Raw genomic sequence first — 23,248 nt, 5'->3', positions numbered from 1 at the left:
TTCCTAGAGGCTGATGGATGCTGGAATTTTGATCCTTCCTGTGGAATCTTGGAGCACCTTCTGTGAGTTCTGCTTCTCTTTACTAGCTAGTGTTCAACAAGCTAATGACACTTATATATGAAATATTAAAGGAGGCCACCAAGTTAAAAAGAGGAAGTTTATTTAAGTACTCACTGAACTTTGTTTTCTGGGGGAGATTTCCCTCAACTATTTAGTTTTAATAACACAATTCTGGTAACAAAAGTAAATATGGAATCCTAAGTCTTGCTTGTGCATCTTTTAAAACATTAATCCAAGCTTAATCTTTTGCAGTAAGCTTCCAGTCCCCTCATAGCACACAGGGACATGCACATGCCTCTATAGCCTTGCATGCATACATTGTTCTTCAGGTATAGGTTGACAGGGAGCATGGATGCACCCGAAGTAATCATGTGTGACTATTGTTATTTTTACTCATGGCTTCTGTTTGCAGAAAGTAATGATGTGATGATGCTTACTTTTCTACCTCCTAGGCTCACTGCCTGTCATCTTTGTTTGAAGAGGAAGTCACAGTGGTTTCTCTGATTATAATCTATTTGCTGATGTTTTCCTTCATTTCCTCAACTGTAGTGTCCCACATGTATCCTTCTTGTTCTTAGATTATTTTTCTGATAAACTATTAGTCACTTTGGGTTTCTATAACAAGTCACCATAGACTGAGTATCTTAAACATTTATTTCTCACTGTTCTGGAGGCTAGAAAGTCTAAGCTCATAGTGCTGAATTCAGGTGCTGGAGGGGGCACTCTTTTTGGTTTGCAGACAGCTGTCTTTAGGGTATCCTCACACACTAATTCTGCCCTAGTGGCCTGTTAATCTTCCAAATTTTCCATTGTCAAATACCATCACATTAGGGCTTCAGCATCTGAATTTTAGGCAGACACATATATTCAGTCCATGGCAAATAATTATGCTGCATGCTAATCTTTAATAGAGATATCATGTAACAATGCTTCTTCAGTATATACTCTTTGGGGACAGATATTCCTTTTGGCCTGTGTGAATTAGAAGAACCAAAATCCTTCACTGATATCATACAAACTATCTCATGGCAAGAAAGATCACACTCTGTGGTAGATTACTGAAGCAATGGGCTGGTTCTGGGACAACCTAGTTAGTGCCTTTGTGTCTCACTTCTACCTGTAAGGAATGATATTGAAGAAAACATCTAACACTCATGGGTACTATGAATAATCAATGAATTAATAAATATAAAATACTTAGGACCAATCTTGACATGTAGCAAATTCTCCACTTTAGTTGCCAGTGTCATTCATTGTTCATTAAAAATTTTATATATTGTATTAACTAGATTTGCACCTTGGGAAAAATAGGTTTCCATTGATTTGAAGGAAGTTCTATCTCTAGATACTTTTGTCAGACTTCTCTTGTTAATACATAGGGAGGTACTATTATTTGATATTGCTAAATTATCACTAGATGCTAACACAAGGCACTGTTTTGAGGACCACTTAACATTTTTATGAGCTTTGGTTTTCTGAACTATCTGAAAGCATGTCAATTAAAAGTTTCTGGATCTGCATGATATTTATATGAATGATTCTGGATCAAATATAGTTTACTTAAATTATAGAATATTAAGCACTTTCCTCTTTCCATTCAATGTCTAGTTCAGCAATGGAATTTTAGAAGGTATAAGACAAAGAAAAGATATTAAAATTCTGTCTCTCTGTGCTTTACCAAGGGTGTATTTGAATTGTTCGGGGAAGAGCAAGGGAGCAGAGAGTCTAGGCATGCAAGGGATGATGTGTAAAGGAGGGGAGAGTTGTGGTAAAGGTCAAGGGATAAGTGTGCATGGGCAGAGATTTGTGTATGTCTAAACCTGATTTAAAAATAATTAAAATAATAAGACCTGAGTTATCTGTGGCTTTAAATGCCTTTATTTTCTAAATTATGTTTTCTTTAATATATACTCTGATTTATTTATTATTGTAGATACTGAAAGTCAATGAATTTTTTAAAATAATGACAGAATTTTCTGGAAAATTGAAAATTTAGACAATTAGAATTTGTTTCTTTCATGACATAATATCCCTGTTTACATTGAGATGTTCCCCTCACTTTTCTGATTGTTTTACTGATTCATTAAAGATTCTATTAGAGAGAAATATATTTTAAACTAAACTATGGGTTAAGCAGCTTGTTTTCCCATGTTCTGTAATGTCAGGAGTAGAATTTATAGAGTAAACCGTCAATATAGACAAATAACTCACTGGTGAATATAGGCTGTGGTAATTTGGATTTGGGGTGGAATCTCTGAGTAGTCTCTCTATAATGTAGTTTCTCTATAATAGCATCTTGTTATCAAGAGACATTTAACAAATAATGAAATGTGGAAAAGTATATCCTTTATTAGTTGAAAAGTGTTAAAGAAGAAGAAAAGTGAAGTTACTGAAGTATCTGTGTGTGTGTGTGTGTGTAAGAGAGAGAAAGAGAGAGAGAGAGAGAGAGAAAGAGAAAGAGAGAGAGACTGAGACTGGGGCAGAAAAAGAGACAGGGAGGGAAGGAACATTAAGGAAAAAACGTTTTAAAAGTTTTACCTGCAGTGGTTACGAGGAACATTGTACTAAAGTATAATAAGGTACATTATCATGTTTTTACATTCATGAGCTCTCATTGACCCATTTCCAAATCCTGGGACATTCTTCTCTCATCAAGATGTATAGACATTGCTCCGTGAAAATTCTCAGAGCATGAATGTCAGAAAGAGACGGAGGAGTGGAAGAAAAAAAGGAATGTATACTTAATACAAAATACATGTTGATTTATACGTTAGAGGAGAGAAATCAGAAAGTAACAGTGTTATTGCTCATTCTTAGTAGATTTAGGTTTATAATCTATTTAGAATAGAAATGGTTATAAAATATTCTTATCCTTATAAATGCAGCTTGGAATTGTAAAATGGTTGAGGACATTGGCTGTAATTTTATCCACAAATGACATGCAACCATTTTGGCAATTAAGCCAGCAAAACATGACACAATAGTTCTGGAAGATTTAATTAAAGTATGTTAAAAAAAAAACAAAACACTGAAAATACAGGAATAAGACATTCCTACTTTGTTCTTGTAATGATCAAATTTTTTAAGCTGCCTAATATCAGAACTGTTTTTGAGAGGAATATTATTTATTATAAAATTTAGAGCTGTTCTTTGGTTTGTTTACAATGAAAACAATGCCCCAGCCCAATCTCATTTTCAATTGGCACCTTAAAAATGGCTTCTACTGGTTGATGTTGGGTAATATCACAGCCACCAATGACCTTTCCAAATTTCATCTGTTCTCCAACTTATCTTCCTTTTCCTTCCCTAACAAAATTTTGAATTCTACTTCTAGAAACCTCATGCCATCTTCAGTAATTTTGTTAAATATGTGTATATTTTTTATTTAGTTATTGACTTTTTAAGTTACACATGACAATAGGACTCATTTTGACATAATTATAAAAGCACAAAATATAATTTATTCTAATTTGGTCCCAAGTATACATACCCATAAGGTGCTTGTTACTGAGCTAAGTTTTTCTTGTTCATAATAATAGAAAATAACAATAATATGTATTAAATACTGTACATGCCAGGAATTGTGTTATGTGCTTTATATGCATTATTTCACTTAATTCTTGCCATCACTCTATGAGTTAGGTAGAATTATTTTCCTAATTTTACAGATGAGTGGTCTAAGATTTAAGTAAGTAAATACCTTACCCAAAGTCACATAGTACAACTGGGTCTTAAACCTAGATCTGTTTGCCCCTAAATCATACTTAATTCTATTGTGTTGCCTCTCATACATTCATTCACGCATCCTTCCATTCATTCACTTGTCAAATATTGGTTGAATAGTTATGTTCCCGAACTGGTCATAAGTACTGAGGACACAAAAGTGGTTAGGGCATAATATATGATTTTGAAGGACTTAGAGTCCAATAGGAGGAAAACAGAAATTCAGTTGATAAATTATAGTAATGTATTAAGACCTATATGTAGAGAAATGCACTAAATTCTGTTGGAAGAGAACAGAAATTCTCCATCTAATTTATATTTAATTTTCTCCGTAAGTAAAATTGACCAGATGATGAAGGTGTTTTTAAAAGATGAAACCAAGAGCATAAGCGCATATGGGACCATAGAAGTACATGGGTCATTGAGGGATTGCCTCTAAGTGCCAGATAATTGTGTGTGTGGGTGCACACATGTATGTGCATATAACATACACACACACACACACACACACACACACACACACACAATGAAGGGGTCTGGGCCGCCACTTAAAATAAGTTTGGATTTTGTTGTGAAGTTTACAGAGAACCCTGAAAGGATTTTAAGCAAAGGGGAAATATAATTAGATCTGTATTATCATAGATTTATCACAGAGTCAGAGAGGAACCCGAGGCACCACAGGGGGCCAGTACATTCTCTAACTGGCAATTTTATTCAGGTAGAAAGCAATAAAAGGTGCATGCTGTTATAATAGTAAAATGGAAAGTCAGATTGGTGTCTTAGGATGTTAGGAGGTACGATTAACAGTGTCAGAAAGGAGCCCTATCTAGTGTATACCTGCCTATGTGAGGTGCAGCTGCTCTGATAGAATTCACAGCAAGTTACTCATAATATTCCACAAAATATAGAGATTATTTTGGTATCATCCTGCTTTAAAAGATTACAATCTCTCATCTTCTCATCCCTAAATTTAGGTTTTTGTATTAGGTGATATTCCAATACCTACTTGGCAAGAGAACTAAAAATGGTAATATTCTGACTCAGTGTAGAATGTAATTATGAGGATTCCCAATGCAATTGATACTTGCAAGACTAGTCAAGTAGGATATCAGAAGGAAGCTGGTCCCAACAGCTAGTGAGTTACAGCCCCTGCGCTGCTGCTCACAAATCAGAACTGGAGAGCAAGAAAGATAACTACTATCAAACAATTCTACAAAATCTGAAGCACTGCTGAATGTTGTCAAGGTTCTACTTCAGATTTATGATAAGTCAAGCTCTATTAGTGTGAGGCTAATAGCAAACAACAAGAGTGTGTTACTGCTGAATGACAGAGTAACTCATTCCTGACTCAGAGGAGTTGGTTCCAGATGGGCCACACTGAGGCCATAGCTGGATTTGGTGGTGGAAGAATCTGAGCAAGCTGGAGAGTTAGGTACTTTCTAGTGAACAAGTTCAGCACGTGCAATTCTCCATCAGTGCTGTGAGAGTCATTTACTTTTCTGGTTCTGACTCTTCCTGCATAATCAGCTGTCACACATCTTTCACATCCAGTTGAACTATTTAATTTTAGAGGATTTTTAGTTTGTTTTGGGGTTTTGTTATATTTTTGAGTCAGAGATTTTCAGTTGAGAAAGAAATTTCTTCCTTTGTTCAAGGTACTAAATTCCTGAGTTGAGGATGTGTATAGATCAGTGGTAGAGTACCTGCCTAGCATGTGTGATCCCTGGGGTTAGATCTCCAGCACTTAATAATAGTAAAATAAAAATTTCGAATTTCCCTTTTTAATACCATTGAATAGAAATAGTGTCCCTTTGACAAAAAATGATTTATAACTTCAAAATTATTTTTGGCTCTGGACAAAAGAAATATTATTAGAGTTAAACCATGATTTCAAAAACCTATGTATATATGAGATTACCCCTTGCACCAACTTACCTCTTCCAGCAACATCATCTGGGATATTATTAGAAATGCAAACCTTAGACTTTAGGTATACTCACTTGGAAAGTCTGGAAGTAGGATCCAGCACTGCATGTTTTAAAAACCCTCTGGGAAATTCTGATAAACGCTAAAGTTTGAGAGCCATTAGAACAAGACAGAATGATTTTGAAGACCTTTTCAGGTGATCAAACACTCCCATTTTTTGTTTTCACTTATATGATTATTTCCTGAGATTGGAATGTTTTAAACTGCAATAACATCTTCTGGAGAACAATTGATTACCTCATCTTTTTACTAGATGAAGAAAGAATTATTAGATGATAGCCCAAGACACCCCTCTCTTTTGAAAATTTTTTTTACTTGATATCCCTAACCAAAATAATTGATAGCTATACTGATTAATATCTAATCATTAAGAAAATGAGCTTTGCAAACAGATGCACCAGGGATTAAGCAACAATCCTTATTCTTAGTAGAGTTGTGGTCCCCAGAAAATTACTTCACATTTTGAGTTTCAATTCCTACTCCAATAAAATGGATATTTTATTTTCCTGTAAAAGTTACTCTATGAATTAGGAGTGAGGAAGTATGCAGAATAACCAGTACAGAAACTGGAAAAAATTACATGTTCAAAGAAGAATGTCTGTTATGTTTATAGCTTATTTTTGTTTTCTGAAGTTGGAGTCTCAGACTTTTTAATTTGTTTTTTAATTAAAGAACTCTGAAATAAAAGCTGATCTGATAAAAGATCATTTTCCAAAAATTAAATATTTATATGAACATTAAGAAGCTGTACATAAATTAGAACAGTTTATTATTAATAATGGAATCTAATATTTTTGAATATTTGATATAGCTAACCTCCATAGTAAAAACTTTATTAGGTATATTTTCATTTGGTTACATAAAACAGAAACATAGCTTGGAAATGATGGGATTTGATTTTTCTCATGTAACAAAAGTACCAAAATGGCTATTGTGGGTAAAGGGTCAGCATATCTGTTTGCAGTTAATGACTACAAGATAGCTTCTCAGCTTCTGTCAGTATGTCCTCTTTCCAGGTGGGAGAAGCAGGAGGAGCAAGTACACATGAAAGGTACATACAAGAGCAGTTGACCTTGGTCTGAAGAAAGTTCTCAGAAACCTGTCCCCAGATTTCTATTCAATCTAAACAACCTAAACATGGTCACAACCATTTGTAAGAAAGTATAGGAAACTCCTCCCCTATTTTTTTCAAATGGGCACATTACTATACTATTACCCCCAAATTGGGAATTTTATATAACAGATATTTTAAAATAAATAAATTTTAAAAATATCTGTTTAACACATTTTCCAAATTGATTTAACAATGACATACTTTTCCTCTCTTGTATTACTGTTCTATGAAATTCCTTTTGGGAAATACTGGTATAATTAATATCTATTTTTAAAAATAAGAATAGTCCCTTAAAATTGTGATTACGTTTCTCCTCAGGTATCCAAATAAATTATATTTTAATTTATTATGATATCAATGTGGTTGGGAGGAGTCTAACAAACATTGAAATGTAGGATTTTAAGAACTATTGATTATGTGTTTATCTTTTTAATATAGTTCAATTAACTATATTCATTATAGCTAATGAATTTCTCTCTTGAGAGAAGGTCTGATACAAATGGTCAGTCAGTTCAATCTCACTCAATAAACAATTTAATCAGTTTAGAAAATATTAATGAATTCTCTTTTCAAGGGAAAAACATTAAAAATTTTTTAAAAATTTATATTTTGGTGGGCTGGGGAAAAGGATCTCTCCTTTTCTTAAAATTTTCATAGATCCACAATCCTTTAAAGGATATCTTAATTAGCTTTCAAATGAAAATTTCAAATGGCAAGTTGATCTCATCTTAAATATGGTGCTGCAAGACTGAATAGCTGCCTTTAATTTCTATAATTTTGTCACAAACACGAGAATAGTAATAATTTTTTAAAGACTGAGATAAACTCACTGTTCATAAATTAAAAGTACTATGTATTTTGCACATTAGTCAAGATAAATGTGTAAAAATGACTTAAGTCATTTTTGTTTCTCTTTCTGACTTCCTTAAAAAACAGGGGTTGACAGGTAGTCAACTGCTAATAATTTCATGCTCATCCTGCCTCCAAAAAAAATAAAAAATTTGTCTTACCTTGTGCAGAAATGTAGAAAGGTGTTTTCTAGTGGTTGGAGAGAGTAGCCTAGAGAAAAGAATGAGGAAATGTTGACCAAGGAGTACTAAGTTACAGGTAGATAGAACTTGTGATATGCTGTTGCATGGTAGAGTGAGTATAGTTATTGGTTATATATTGTGTTTCAAAAAGTTAGAATAAACTATTCTGAATGTCTTCACTATAAAGAAATGATAAATATTTTGAGGAGATGGATATATTTTTCCTAATTTAAACTTCGTACAATAGATGCATGTTCAAAACATCCCATGGTACTCAACTAGTACTTAATAATTTTTGTTTTTAAAAAAAGCAGCTGATTCTCTAAGATCACTAGAACCAAATTCCACACTACAGAAAGTTCCTATCTCATTCTGAACTTAGTTCATTTCTTGTGTTCATATGGGGCCTCTCAGATTTTTTAATGATACACAGTAGGCACTCATTAGTATCATTAACAAAAAAATTTTGATAGTTGTGTGACCCTCCCTCTGTGTTTCTTAGCAGGCTTTTTCTGTGTCTACTTCTCCTTGACCCTTTTGTGATGAAGGAAATCATCATAAAAAAACAAGTAACTTGTTTGTGATCCCACTCCTAGTATATGGCCAGAACTCCAAGTTCTCATCTTCTTGTCCAAAGTTATTTCAAAACACCAGAGAATAGCTATGTGGGACCTGGGGAGGGTGTGTTGGTTGGAAAGCAGACAAGTAGAAAAGAGGTGTTTTTCATAATTCCTCTCATTTTTTGTTGGTCAAATAACGCATCGATTTTTACCACTGAAGTTTTTAAAGGTTTTATCGTTTAGAAGATGATCAATATATTAAGGTAATTTTTTGTCCTCCATCCCACTTAATGTGGTTTTCAGATGGAGATGCAAAAACTTCTTTAGGGTGGATATGATGTCACTTTTATTTTTGAATCAAAAATAGTGTCACACACCATCATTTTAGTCAAATAAGTCAAACTCAGAAGGTCAAGGGTCATGTTTTCTCTCATATGTGGAAGCTAGAGAGGAAAAAGAAAAAGAGAGGTGGAGGTGGATCTCCTGATATCAAAGGGAGATCAGTAGAGCAAAGGGAGCAGGGGGTGGGAAAAGAAAGGGGAGGGGAAGAGCTGGGGAGTGATATTGGCCAAATTATATTCTTATATTGTATATTGTGTGTATGTACAAATGCGTAGTAATAAATCCCATCATTATGTGTAACTATAATGCACCAATAAAAATGTGGAAAAAATAGTGTCACATAAATCATTACAAAGTGCATGTTTATTGAGTACACTATAAAATGTGGATTAAATAGATGTAGTAAGAATTATACATATTGTAATTTTGTGATCTACGAGCATTAACTAAAGTTCTGCTATATTTAGAGGACTACATTAAGCATACCAACTTTGATGATTATTTCTTGAGATAAAGGAGATATCTTTCATATTTATATGAAATATTTGGTACCAGGGGTTGAACCCAGTGGTGCTCAAACACTGAGCCACATCCCCAGCTTATTTTATTTTATTTTTGTGAAAGGGTCACTAAATTGCTTAGGCCCTGCTAAGATTCTGAGGCTGGCTTTGAACTTGGGATTCTCCATATTCCTGCATCAGCCTCCTAAGTCTCTGGTATTATAGGTATGCACTACCGCGCTCAGCTAGATTTATATTTTCTAAAGTGGCTCTCTTCAACGTTTCCCTTTAAGACATATATTGGTCATGGTGGTCTACATTCTGCTACAGCAGCTAGTTAACCTTTAAATATCCCTGGAAATGTGTTGGAACACTAAACAGATTTATTTCTGGCTCATGCACTATCTTCTGTGAGTCCAGTGGCTCTCTAGAACAGGATCCTTTGAGTGATGGCTCAGAGATTCAGTCTGTTTCTCTTTTCTGGTTCAACTTGTGACTGTTAGTTGCCATGGAAGGGAAATAATGTTTCCCTGCCTCATTCTGTAAATGACGAGAAGTGTTTCCAAGCACCATGATTAGAACTAGACATATGGTCCTGTGTAACCACAGAAGCCTGGAAAGTATAGTGTCCTAAGTGAAAGAGAGAAAATCAGCAAAAACTAATAGAAAAATGTCATAGAACTTTGAGTTCAAATGAATACCCATTAATTTATTTAATAAATATTTACCTAGCATTTAACTTTTGAGCCCAAATATGCTTAATCTCAATGTATCTACTGTTGTAGTAGCTCCTAACCATAAATGACTTGTAGATCATAATGCCTATACATTTACTTTTTTGAAAAGTTACTAATTTTTTTTAAAAAGTTGTTTTTATAAAGGGAATGAGGCTATAAAATGGCAGTGTCTTATACAAATAAATGTTTATTTTTCTTTTGTATAAAGATGTCTGGAACTCTGAGTAGTCCACAAAAAGCATGGTTGATTTTACAATCATCAAAGTTTATTGTTTAGAATATAAAGTCAACATTCCTTCCTTCCAGGGAGGAAGACAGATGGAGGAATAAAGCGATGAAACTTCTGACTAACACAACTTCTTATAAAAGGATTTCCCAGTTGTTGCGCATGCACCTTCATTTTATACCACATTAGCCAAAACACAGCCACACAGTCAAAATAAATGAATGGAATCTGAGAAATGTAGTGTTGTGGCTGGGCACTTGGCTTCCCTGAATAAAATGAAAGTTCTGTTACTAAGAAAGGGATGATCAGTGTTAAGTGAATAATAAGCAATTTCTGTTGCAGGTAAGTAGGGTTTTTCTCATGTAGACACACACATGCACATACACACATTTGAATATATAAACACACAAATAATAAGTACAGCTTCCTTCATGATTGTTCTTCAGTTTCTATCCTAAAACTAACTAGGGCAAGAGAAGAAGCAGTATTTTCCTTCCTTGTGTGATTTTTCTGTTCATACAGTAAATATTTTAAGGTCTACTAGAGGCCTCCATTAAAGGAAATACTATTGAACATAGACCTAGTAAATTGGCATTTTAATTTGGACAAATATAGTAATATGGTAATACTAGAACTTTAACTTGTCTTACTGATGCAGCATGATTGTATTTACATTTCTTTACACTTGTAACTAATTTTCCCTCAAAAAAGGTATGCTTAGAAACAGATATACTTGTTTTATATCAACAGCTCATACACAACCTTTCTTAGTCCTTTAGGATTATGAGAAACAATGAAATAAACACTGAGTCATTGAAATGTCTAGAAATTGGACTCAGCAGTTTGATACATGTTGTAGAAAATTCTTTTCATTTTTCCTATCTTTGTCTGCCTTCTCCACAGGCTGTACATTGATGGTCCATTTGGAAGTCCATTTGAGGAATCTCTGAACTATGAGGTCAGCCTCTGTGTGGCCGGAGGCATTGGAGTAACTCCATTTGCATCAATACTCAACACTTTACTGTATGTCATTTTGATCCATTTTATTAGTTTAAATAGAGAACTTCCAATGTTTTAGACATTTCCCTTTTTAGTATGAAATACTTCCATACAGAATGTTTCCATTCATATTTCAAGGAATTCCACTTACTAATTAAGGAGGGAACAATTCAGTGGTTCTCAACACATGATCTGTGGTTCCTAGCATGTTCCTTGTAAAAATAAGTCAATATCACAGGTATTCTTTCCTCTGTTCTTTTACTGCTAAAAGTCATTCGCCACATTCTTCTTCATTGGTAAGTGGCACTACTCATTCATTCAGTCAACAAATAGTTTTGAACACCCACGTGCCCAATTGATCTTATAGGTACTGGGAACACAACAATGAATGGAAATGGAGTCCCTGCCCTTAAAAAATTTACATTTAAGTGGGACAAGGGAAAAATAAACCAATGAGAAAATCATAAAGAAAACTATTTCAGAAAATGTTAGAATTATGAAAAAAAGACAGTTTGATGGAGTATAGAAATGAAGTACTAGACTTATTATAGAATTATGATCAGGGAAAACTTTTATGAGAAGATGACACATGAACACATCATTCCTTGGCTTATTTGTTAGCAAATTCATAACAGACTGAAGAAGAGAAATTTCAAAGGTGAGACTGCCTAACTAGGAATAATCTTTCAGTATTTTAGCTCCAGGATTATAAACAAAAGTTAACTAATCAACCTGAAAACACAAACAAAGTGATTGCAGGAAATCACCCTGAAATCAATCCCATTCACTTTTCAAGTAGATACAATTTGCATTAAAACTATGTTTTATGAAGCAATGAAAAATAACAAGTCAAATTGATGTGTTTGAATGGTATTTTATTTCTAGATGTAATTTCAGGACGTTTTTGAAGAATCATAGAAAAATAACTGTATTCCAAGCCAGAAACCATTTGTTTCTGACAACACATTGCAAGTTATTTGGATACTTAATGTTATGAAAAAGGGAGAACGTTTTCTTAACCTCAAGTCTACTTCGTTGTTATAAATAGGAATTCAGACTTGGAATAAAGAGTTGCTGGAACACATTACATAGTATGTGATTGTGAAATCTCTTTCTTTAATGATTATTAAGAATGAAATAAACAACCAAATTTCTGGAATGTGTTAAGCTCATTTTGCCTTGAGGCCAGGGCATGACCAAATGACCTTTGGAATCCTGTTCAATGATAGAATTCACTGAAAATAGAGAACTTGTTTTTCTAAGAGGCAGGAAACATTATTATTTTGATCTAAGAATTCAGTGTATGACCTCAAATGGAAGCAGGTGATAGGCATATGATATTCACAGGCATAAACACTCAAATTAATGATATATGCCTTGGTCTTTGAGTCAGTACATTGCAAATTGAATTCATTTGAGAGTAATAGTGCTGTATCAGATAATGGAATATAAATGACTGATTTTTCTATTGACTGCTTACTATAGTGAAATGCATATTTTCAAGAATACAGGGATTCTGTAATTTGTTTTGCAATCCTAATAACCAACATGTTGTTTTCATTTTAAAGGGATGACTGGAAACCATATAAGCTTAGAAGACTATATTTTATTTGGGTGTGCAGAGATATCAAGTCCTTCTGTTGGTTTGCAGATTTACTCTGTATGTTGTATAACAAGGTAAAAATAGGATCTTTTTTGATTTCACAATTTTTTTTATTAAAAAGTTATTTTCTTTCATAGTACAAAAGCAATAAATACTTGCTATAGGATAAGCAAAAATTCTCTTCAACCTAAATAAAATCAGAGATAAAATCTGTTAATAATTAGATATACATCATTTTAAATATGAGTATTCATGAGTATGTGTAGATATCTATGACATACTTTAACTTGGAAATATTCATTTCTATGTTTTAACATAAGATGTTTAACAGATATGTTTGCATATGCCTGGAGGTGGTGAGGGAGACTCATGGGGAGGAATATCAGCAGGCTCTTGCTGCAGCATCTTCAATTCTTCTTTTCAAAAACTCTTATCCCTCATCTCCACCTTTAGTACAAAAACCATGAAAACAATTATTTACTGATACAGTATCTAGAACCTCAAAAATTTCAAATTCTAACTTTTTTTTGTAACAGAGATAAAAGTAAGAATGGTGGAATGAGACAGACATCATTACCCTATGTACATGTATGATCACACGAATGGTATGAATCTACATTGTGTACAACCATAGAAACGAAATGATGTACCCCATTTGTGTACAATGAATCAAAATGCAATCTGTAAAAAATTAAAAGCTAATAAAAAAATTTAGATAAAGTAAAATCTTTCACTACTTTATTTACCCAGTGTATATAATGTTATTTTGTGAGTGTTCTATCATATTATTTTTTTTATTCAAGTTGCTTTTTTTGGATTTTTGTATTGGTTCTTTTTAGTTATACACAACATTGGTATGTCTTGAATTTTTTTTTTAATATTAGTAAAACATAGAGCTACCTCATTCTTTTACTGATGTAGAGAAGCTCATGGCATGGAGGTATCTCATTTATTTAACAATTTCCTAATGTTGCAGATTTACTTTTGTTTTACAAAGAATACTGCAGTGGAATTTACTCCACATGCCTCTGTGCATATAGTCATTCATTCAGTCAGTCATTCTATCATTCAAAAAATATTTATTAATCACCTACCATGAGTCAGGAACTATTTTAGGAGCTGGAGATATAGCAGATAACAAAATAAAACCAAGTTTTGATATTGTGGGATTTATATTCTAAGTAAAAACTACATCCTAAACCTAAACCTATAAATATATAGGATATTCGAATTTGGAATCTGATTAGGACAAAGAAGAAAAGGAATACAGAAGTAAAGCAACATTATCATTAGAGGGCATGTTTGCATGTTCACTTATATTGTGGGTTCAAGAATGAGAATGCCCACCTAACAAAATGCTCTTGCATAGAGACTTGAGTGGAGTGAACAAGCATGCTGGTCATGTATCTTGGGGGTGGGGGGCAAATTTTAGGCAGAGGAGTTAACTGTACAGACAAGAGCACTTATGCAATAGCATGCTTGGTGTGATGGGGGAAGATGAAAGAGGTCTGTGTGCATGAAGCAGAGTAAGCAAGGGCAAGAATGGTAGGAGAGGAGATGGGAAAGATGGTGTATGTGCTTTCTGGGGAAAGAAAGATTGTATAGAAGGTTTTTGAACTTTATGTTAAAAAAAAGAGAGAGAGATGGATTCTGGATATATACCTAGAAGAATACGAAGCAGGGAATTCACCTGATACTTGTACACCAATGTTCATAAAAGCATTATTCACAATAGCTGAAAGATGAAACAGCCCAAATGTCCATTGAAGGACGAATGAATTGATTGTGGTATATCCATGCAATAGACTATTATTTAGTGTTAAAAAGAAAGGAAACTCTGCTACAATGCTGCAGAATGGATGAACCTTTGAGACATGCAAAGTGAAGTAAGCTAGATACAAAAGAACAAATATTGTTTTATTCCATTTTTATGAAGTACATACAGTAGTTTAATTAATAGTGACTTAAATTAGAATGGCAGTTGCCAGAGCCAGGGGGGAAAGGGAAATGAGAAATTGCTGTTTCTCATTTTTTCCAAACTACTTCTTTCTGCAGGTGTATTTCTTGCTTCTTATATTATTACAAATGGAAATCCAGTGCTGAATAAGTAAAAAACAATAAGAAAAAGTGTCTATTTTTTAATTTTTGTTTTGCTTTTCCTAACATTATACCCTATATCACTATTGTCTTTTTTAATGAAAATTATGTTCTTAAGGAGTAAATTCATGCATTAAAATTCAAAAAATATAAAGAATAAAATAAGGAATACTTGGAAAGGATTTAGAGGATTATGAATATTTTATTTAGCATAGTAGATTCTGTATCTGTAAAGATAAAGAATATTTCCTTCTATCACTGTTGTCAGACCTAATAGTTACCAGTAGGGAAGGGGAGTTTATGAATTAAGATTCTGTTACCTATCTGTCTATCTACCTACCTACCTATTATTTTCTTATAGATATATACTGCAATAAACCAAGTTATATGTTAAATTATAGATTCAAATATATTTCAAAAGAAGAAAATCTGAGTGTATGGAAGGAATTTTAATAAGTCTATTCATTTTTATGTCTCAGTTTTGGCAAGAGAACAGACCTGACTATGTCAACATCCAGCTGTACCTCAGTCAAACAGATGGGATACAGGTATGTGGTTGGATGTTATTGTTAATTAAACAAGCCTCTTGATAGTTGAAGATTTACTGTAGGAACTCTGCTGGATGAAAACTTCTGCAGGTGGCTTGAGCAGAAGTTTCCTAGAAGAAGGCCGCATTTGGAATAGGTCCAGGAAACTCGTGACCTATCCTTGAAGTCAGCCCTTATGCCTTTCACTTGCTCTACACACAGCAGGTTAGAGCAGACCTGTTGATTCCATCTCTCCCCTCTTCAGTATTGCTTCAGGTTCATTATCTCTGTAGATCAGGCAACAAATGAACAGCCTTGAGTTTTTTGCTTTTTGTTTTCATGGAGGGGAGGTTTATGTTGAGAAAAATTATTCACTCACACAAATTATGCATAGTTAATTCCAAGGAAAACTAAGAAGTAAAATAAAATAGCTGTCATGTATTACTTATTTACAATGTGGACAACATGCTAAGAATTTTACATACATTACCTTTTGTAATCCTAAGAGATTTGAAGAGTAGATATTTCTCTATTTTTCAGATAAAGAAACTATTGTTTAGAGATGACAATGAACAGTTACATGGGGTGATAAATCTGGGTGTGAATGCTTTCCCAGATTTTTATTACAGTATTTTCCATCATACATTTTCACAATATTTTGAATAAAAATATGAAGGCTTGTCAGTTACCTCAAAACTCTTCTAGTCAGGTTTCTATTGTACTTGGTATATAAAAAATATTTCATGTCATCACACTTACGAAGCAAGTCAACATCGTTTTTCCTCATGGCCTAACTGTAATTAAGATACAAAGCAAATTTTTACTTTGTACTTACTTAGTCTGCCTGGAACTTAGATACTTACCTCACTCTGACTCTCACTACCAATTCAGATCTAATGTTTGGGGCTGGGGAGATAGCTCAGTCGGTAGAGTGCTTGCCTTGCAAGCACAAGGCCCTGGGTTCGATCCCCAGCACCACAAAAAAAAAAAAAAAAGAAAAGATCTAATGTTGTTTAATTGCAAAAACTAGCTCATCACTTGTCATTTGTTGATAGAGCCAAGATTTGGAACTCTGCTGTTTTGGGCTATCTTGGCTAGGAACATTTCCCCAAATGTATGAGGACAATTGATAATAATTTATTCATAATCAAATGTGAGAAATGTATTCATGTGCAAACATACTTCAGTAAAGTTTAGATGCTGAGCCTTTTTGAGAGTGAGTGAGCAATTAGAATTCATTCTTTATCTTATTTGCAGTTTTTAAAAAATGAAGCAAGTAACTGAAGTCTAAGGAAAAAAGTCATGTGAAAATGGCATTCATGGAGATAATGTATTTCAAAGGAAATGATACTTCAAACTGATTGTACTTAATAGATTTCCATTTGATACTTATGTTCTTCATATCACAGCAATTTGGTAGGAAGATAGAGCACCCCCAGAAACGATATAAGAGAAATGAGTCATTTATTCATACCTGAAGATCATTTAAAATACAGTGTTTCTTTTTTGGCAGAAGATAATTGGAGAAAAATATCACGCACTGAATTCAAGACTTCTTATTGGACGCCCTCGGTGGAAACTTATATTTGATGAAATAGCAAAATGTAACAGAGGGTAAGTACTATACCTCAAAAAATTCCAAAACTATCACATGATGTGTTTAAAGATGACTTAAGTTTACAAATCACAACTTAATTTACACACTCTTATAATCAGAGGAGGAGGCAAGGCAGGTATCACCCTATATATCAGTAATACTAAATAATTAAGTTTTGACTTAAAAAGAGTGAATAAGGTATTTATTGAACTAGATTCTTCTACATACTTTTAAATTTCTATAGACTTATATTAAAATGAGGGTTATACCTACAGCACATATCAGATAAACATGGTTTGGAAAGTTTTTAAAAATCATGTAGGTTAACAAGGGAATTTCACCAATAAATTTCACAATGAATGCTTTTAAAAATTAAATTTTTATACCTCATAATAAGAGTGAATGATTTAAAAAAAAAAAAACTTTCCTAGTAATATGAAAACTCTAAACTAGAATTATTTTCATGTCTAATTTTTCTTCTTGGAAACTGTAATTCTATCAAAATCTTAGCATTAAGGAAAGGATTTTGAAAATTATATGCCAACTCACACCTTTTAAAGATTACATTTAAACAGCTGCATTAGAAGTTTAAATGGTTTCAAAAGATACAGTTTTTAATAAAATGCAGATATTGACATTTTATAATTAAAGTAATTCCTTTAAACATATCTACTAAAATATAAATACCATAAATACCTGAAACCAACCTCATTTATTATAGTGATATGCAATCAAGTTCTTCATTAGCATTTGGAAATTTTACATAATTTTCCCCCTCGAACTTGTATTTCTTTTCCATTAACTCACAGAAATGTACCAAAATTCAATATATTTTTACATTTGGATTAATCATACATTTATTGCTGAACTGCTCCTACAACAATAATGCATGAATATTGAAAGTATCACTTTAAAATCTCATAAGGCTCCATCCAGTGTTCATTTTTTCTTCCGATTTTGAGTAATCATTATAATTATTAATATGTACAGTCGCTTAACATAGGCATGTTCTGAGAAGTGTATCATTAGGCAATTTCATCATTGTACAAGCATTATAGAGCATGCATACATACCTGGGCTATTGGTATATAATAATACAGAATATATCTCTCTATATTTATATCTATCTATCTATCTACAATATATCCTATTGCTCCTAGAACTATGATGAATAAAACAATGTTAGATTAAATCAAACACAAAATGATGTAATCAAGAGTCACAGTAAACAAATTTATGAGGCTGTCGCTGCTGTAATGCATCATACTGTTTTATAGTACTTTTTACTTAGTACACTACAAATTAACAATAAAAAGTATAGTATAGTAAATACATAAACCAATAACCTAGTCATTATTATTAAGCATTATGAACTGTGCATAATTGTATATACCACGCAGTCTATACAACTAGCAGTACAACAGTTGTGTATACAACTGGCAGTACAAGTTTACACCAGCATCACTACAGACACCTAAGTTACTCATTGTGCTATGACATGACAGCTCTGACATCACTAGGTGATAGGAACTTTTTATCTCCATTATAATCTTATGAAATTATCATACATGATACATAGTAGACTAAAATGTCATTATCCAGAGTGTGAATATAGTAGAATAGTTCATAATAATCTCTTTTCCTTTATTGCTGCTGGGAATTGAACTTAAGGCCATACTTGTGCTTGGCAAGTGCTCTACCATTGAGCTATATCCCTGACCCTTTTAGTTTTATTTTGAAATGGAGCCTTGTTAAATTACCCAGACTGACCTGGAACTTGTGATCTTCCTGCCCCAGCCTCCCTAGTACCTGAGATTATAGGCATGCACCACAAAACTCAGCACAACTCATAATTTTAAAAATATATTTTAATAAACATCAAAAGGATAGTTGGTTGTAAATACATGGGCCAACCTCTTAGATGAAAGTTTTAAAGCAGCCCCCTCAATTTATAATTCATGGATGAATATTATTTATTGAAAGAACCACTGACTAAAGATGACCCCTGATTCCACCCTCAGAGATTTTGATGTAGAAATTATGAAATAGAACCTAAGAAGAAGAATTTTAAAAGAATTAAAGTTACCCGTGTGGTTCAGGTTGTGCCTACGATTGAAAATCACTTCGATAGCACTTCTCTTCCCTTGATGAAGTAGTTTTGGGGATGAAGTGAAAAGTATTTGCACAGAGATCATTTGTAATGTTCATACTCCTTGTAAAGGTGAATACAGAAAAATAAATGTTGGCCTTATTTTCACTATATTCCTTTCCTGGGATTTCCCAGCTGAGGTGTGATAATCTCATATTCATCTGATGCTTACTGTGAACTACAAACATGTTCTTTTATAATGAACCTCAGACAAACATTCTTTTATAGTTTTTTGTAGTATATTACTGAAAACTTCAACATTTTCTTTTATTCATTTCCAAAACTGAACCCCAAGACAGGGGAGGATAATTTATAGGAAATTAGATTGGGATTATTTGTTCTTTTGGCTGGTTTGTAAGAATTCTCATTTGTTATGCCTTTCTTGTTTTAAACAGCTTTTATTTTTATTTAGTGGTTTACTATGTTTCTTGAAACAGCAGGGTTTGTTTGAGAGTAAACGTGCACCATCTACTGTTGACATTTTGCACAGCTCTTCACTTTGTGTTTGGGCTCTGGGGCAGGCACCTGAAATTGGTTATTTTTCCAAGGGTTTTTACATAGCAGACTTAGGAAAAGAGCAGATCAATCTTTTTAGAGGTTCATTAATTAGACAAAAGACTCTGTGTAAATGTAAGATTATATTTAAGATATATTTTGTTTAATCTCATATATATAAATTATTGAAAGAGCATATGAACAGGGATAAGAGGCATAAAAATTAAATTTTAAAATTACCATATGTTGGGCAATGATTTTTAAGTTTTAGGAAATGATCATTAAACCAGTAAACATTTGTCTGGTGTACTATGCAGAATACAAACTTAAACACTTATGTGACCAGAGATAATAATATATTCTTACATGGGCTTTAAAAAGCATATGTATATAGATATACACACTACATATTATGCATATATGGAAATGCATGTTTATGTATTTATATGCATGTATATACATATTTCTTTAAATGTTTATATATATTTAAAGTATGAACCTTAGTTTTTAATAAAAATTGAATAAATCTATGTTATATAATTCTTCAACTTACTTTTTAGTGACACACATTTATATTGATCATGGATAACTTCCATGTAACTCTACCTCACAGTAGTTTAGGATCTGGACAATATAACATTACTCTCTGTTATGGTTTGGATGTGAGGTGTCCCCCAAAAACTCATGTGTGAGACAATGGGAGAAGTTTCAGAGGAGAAATGAGTCTTAACCCAATCAGTGAATTGATCCCCTGATAGGGATTAACTGAGTGGTAACTGAAGTGGTAGGGTGTGGCTGGAGGAGGTGGGAATCGGGGCGTGGCTTGGGGCACGTATTTGTATCTGTTGAGTAGAGTCTCTCTGCTTCCTGATCACCGTGATATGGGATGCTCTCCTCCTCCCACTCTCCCACCATGATGTTCTGTCTTACTCAAGCCCTGAGGAAAGGTGCCAGCCTTCCATGGACTAAGACCTCTGAAACCATGAACCCTCAAATATACCTTCCCTTCTCTACAGTTGTTCTGGCCAGGTCCTTTAGTCGCAGCAGTTAAAAAGCTGACTAAACACTCTCCAAAGATGGATGTTTAGGTTACCTCTAGTTCTTCATTGTTACAAGAAGTGCTACAGTGATCATCCTTGTACAGACTTTCTCATGAGGGTATTGTAGCAGGGTGGCTAGGATCTTTGAAATAGGATTTCTGGTTCAAAAGGTCTGCTCATTTAGATACCTAACTACCCAAAACAAAATGCTTAATCAATTTACCTTCTGTGTGTAAGAGAGTGGTTCCTTCCCGTTTGGGCTTTTTTAAATTCCGAAAATGATTTATATGATGGCATTAGATGACCATGGAAAGTGAAGGAGCTTTTGAAATCATACTGATTTCATCATTAGTTGACAAATGCACCTGGGACACAAAAAGGTAACAATTTATCAAAATCTATGATTAATGAGTCAGAATTCAGACAAGAACCTGGATCTCCTCACTGTTAAGTTCAATGTGTATTTTATAGCGGGGCACATTTAGCTCACCCCAAATAATCATGGTAGTCTTATTTTACCATGTCTGTCATGGGAGATGGGGTTGGAGGTGACATGTTGCAAGAAATTCCCATGTTTGCTACATATGTTTGTACATTGCAGAAAGATGTTTAATGTCGTAAAAGTATTAATGACTCATTTTTGAAAGCATAAAGAAATATTTTATCCCACTCTGTAGGCTCTCTTTTCACATTATTGATTGTGTCCTTTGCTGAGAAAAAGCTTTTTAGTTTGAATCCATCTCATTTATTGATTCTTACTTTTTATTTCTTGCACTCTGGGATTCTTGTTAAGGAAGTCTGGTCATAAGCCTACATGATGAACATTCAGACCTATTTTTTAATCTCTTTGGTGTAGGGTCTCTGGTCTAATTCCTAGGTCCTTGATCCATTTTGAATTGAGCTTTGTGCAGGGTGAGAGGTAGAGGTTTAATTTCATTTCACTACACATGTATTTCCAGTTTTTGCAGCACCATTTGTTGAACAGGCTATCTTTTATCCATTGTGTGTTTTTGGCTCCTTTGTCTAGTATGAGGTAACTATATTTATATGGGTTTTTCTCTGTGACTTCTATTCTGTAACATTGGTCTGTCTATTTTGGTACCAATACCATGCCGTTTTTGTTACTATTGCTCCATAGTGTAGTTTAAGGTCTGGTATTATAATACCTACAGCTTCACTCTTCCTGCTCAGGATTGCTTTGGCTACTCAAGGTCTCTTATTCTTCCAGATGAATTTCACAATTGCATTGAAAGAGCACTAATCTCCAAAATTTATAAAGAACTTACAAAACTTTACACAAAAAATACAGAACCCAATCAATAAATGGACCAAGGAACTGGACAGACACTGAACAGAAGCAGATATACAGGTGATTAACAAATATATGAAAAAGTGTTCAACATCTGTAGTAATTAGAGAAATGAAAATTAAAACTCTAAGATTTCACCTTACTCCAATTAGAATGACTATTATTAAGAACACAAGCAATAATAGGTGTTGGCAATGAATGTGGTGAAAAAGGCACACTTGTATATTGCTGGTAGAGTTGCAAATTGGTGCAGCCACTCTGGAAAGCAGTATGGAGACTCCTCAGAAAACTTGGAATGGACCCAATTTTTGACCCAGTTATTCCATTCCTTGGTTTATACCCTAAGGACTTAAAATTAGCATACTACAGTAATATAGCCACATCAATGTTTATAGCTCCTCAATTCACAATAGCTAGATTGTGGAACCAACCTAGATGCCCTTCAGCAGATGAATGGATAAAGAAACTGGTATATATACACAATGGAATATTATTCAGCTATAAAGAAGAATAAAATTATGGCATTTGCAGATGAATGAATGGAATTGGAGAATATCATGCTAAGTGAAATAAGCCAATCCCAAAAAACCAAAGCCTGAATGTTTTCTCTGAAAAGTGGATGATGATACATAATGGGAGTGGGGGGTCAGGGTGAGAGAAGAATTGAGAAACTTTAGATTGTGTAGAGGGAGATGAGAGGGAAATGAGAGGAGGCAGGGGTATGAAAGATAGTGGAATGAGACAGACATCATTGTCCTATGTACATGTATGATTACATGAACGGTGTGAAGCTACATTGTGTACAACCACAGAAATGCAAAGTTGTACCTCATTTGTGTACAGTGAATCAAAATGCATTCTGTAAAAATAAAACATAAAAATAAAGAAATATTTTATTACTTTGTAAACCCCTTAGTATTGAATAATCTGTCAGAAATTATATATCTAACTCAAGTCAGTCTCCTATTATTTATACTAAAATGTATATCATATCTTAAACTATTGGATGTATGCATTAAATCAAGGGAGAAAGGATTAACTTTGGGCAAAATATTTGAGACCATGTCTTTGTTTTGTGTCCTCATAGTTTTTTTTCCAAACAATACAAATAAAGCATACCTAGAACGTCTCTCACATTTGCTCCTGTATCCTT

General features: G+C 33.5%; 1 protein-coding gene across 4 annotated transcripts in view; it reads left to right on the top strand.

Annotated features, from left to right (window-relative positions):
• Nox4 (NADPH oxidase 4) overlaps positions 1–23,248 on the top strand; it is a 205,105-nt gene that overhangs the window by 168,102 nt on the left and 13,755 nt on the right. For 3 of the 4 annotated variants that reach the window (XM_047517045.1, XM_047517047.1, XM_047517048.1), the window contains 4 exons: positions 11,183–11,302; positions 12,847–12,955; positions 15,458–15,526; positions 17,019–17,119. In XM_047517045.1, the coding sequence (XP_047373001.1) occupies positions 11,183–11,302; positions 12,847–12,955; positions 15,458–15,526; positions 17,019–17,119 (399 nt within the window). Of the gene's footprint in view, positions 1–11,182; positions 11,303–12,846; positions 12,956–15,457; positions 15,527–17,001; positions 17,120–23,248 lie in introns of those variants that run through there. The other variant, XM_047517046.1, reaches the window with a different exon arrangement.

The sequence above is a fragment of the Sciurus carolinensis genome, chromosome 11 (genome assembly GCF_902686445.1).
Source record: "Sciurus carolinensis chromosome 11, mSciCar1.2, whole genome shotgun sequence".
In the NCBI taxonomy this organism is placed as follows: Eukaryota; Metazoa; Chordata; class Mammalia; order Rodentia; family Sciuridae; genus Sciurus; species Sciurus carolinensis.
The sequence above is the reverse complement of the archived record's forward strand: the minus strand, read 5'-3'. Positions and strand labels throughout refer to the sequence as shown.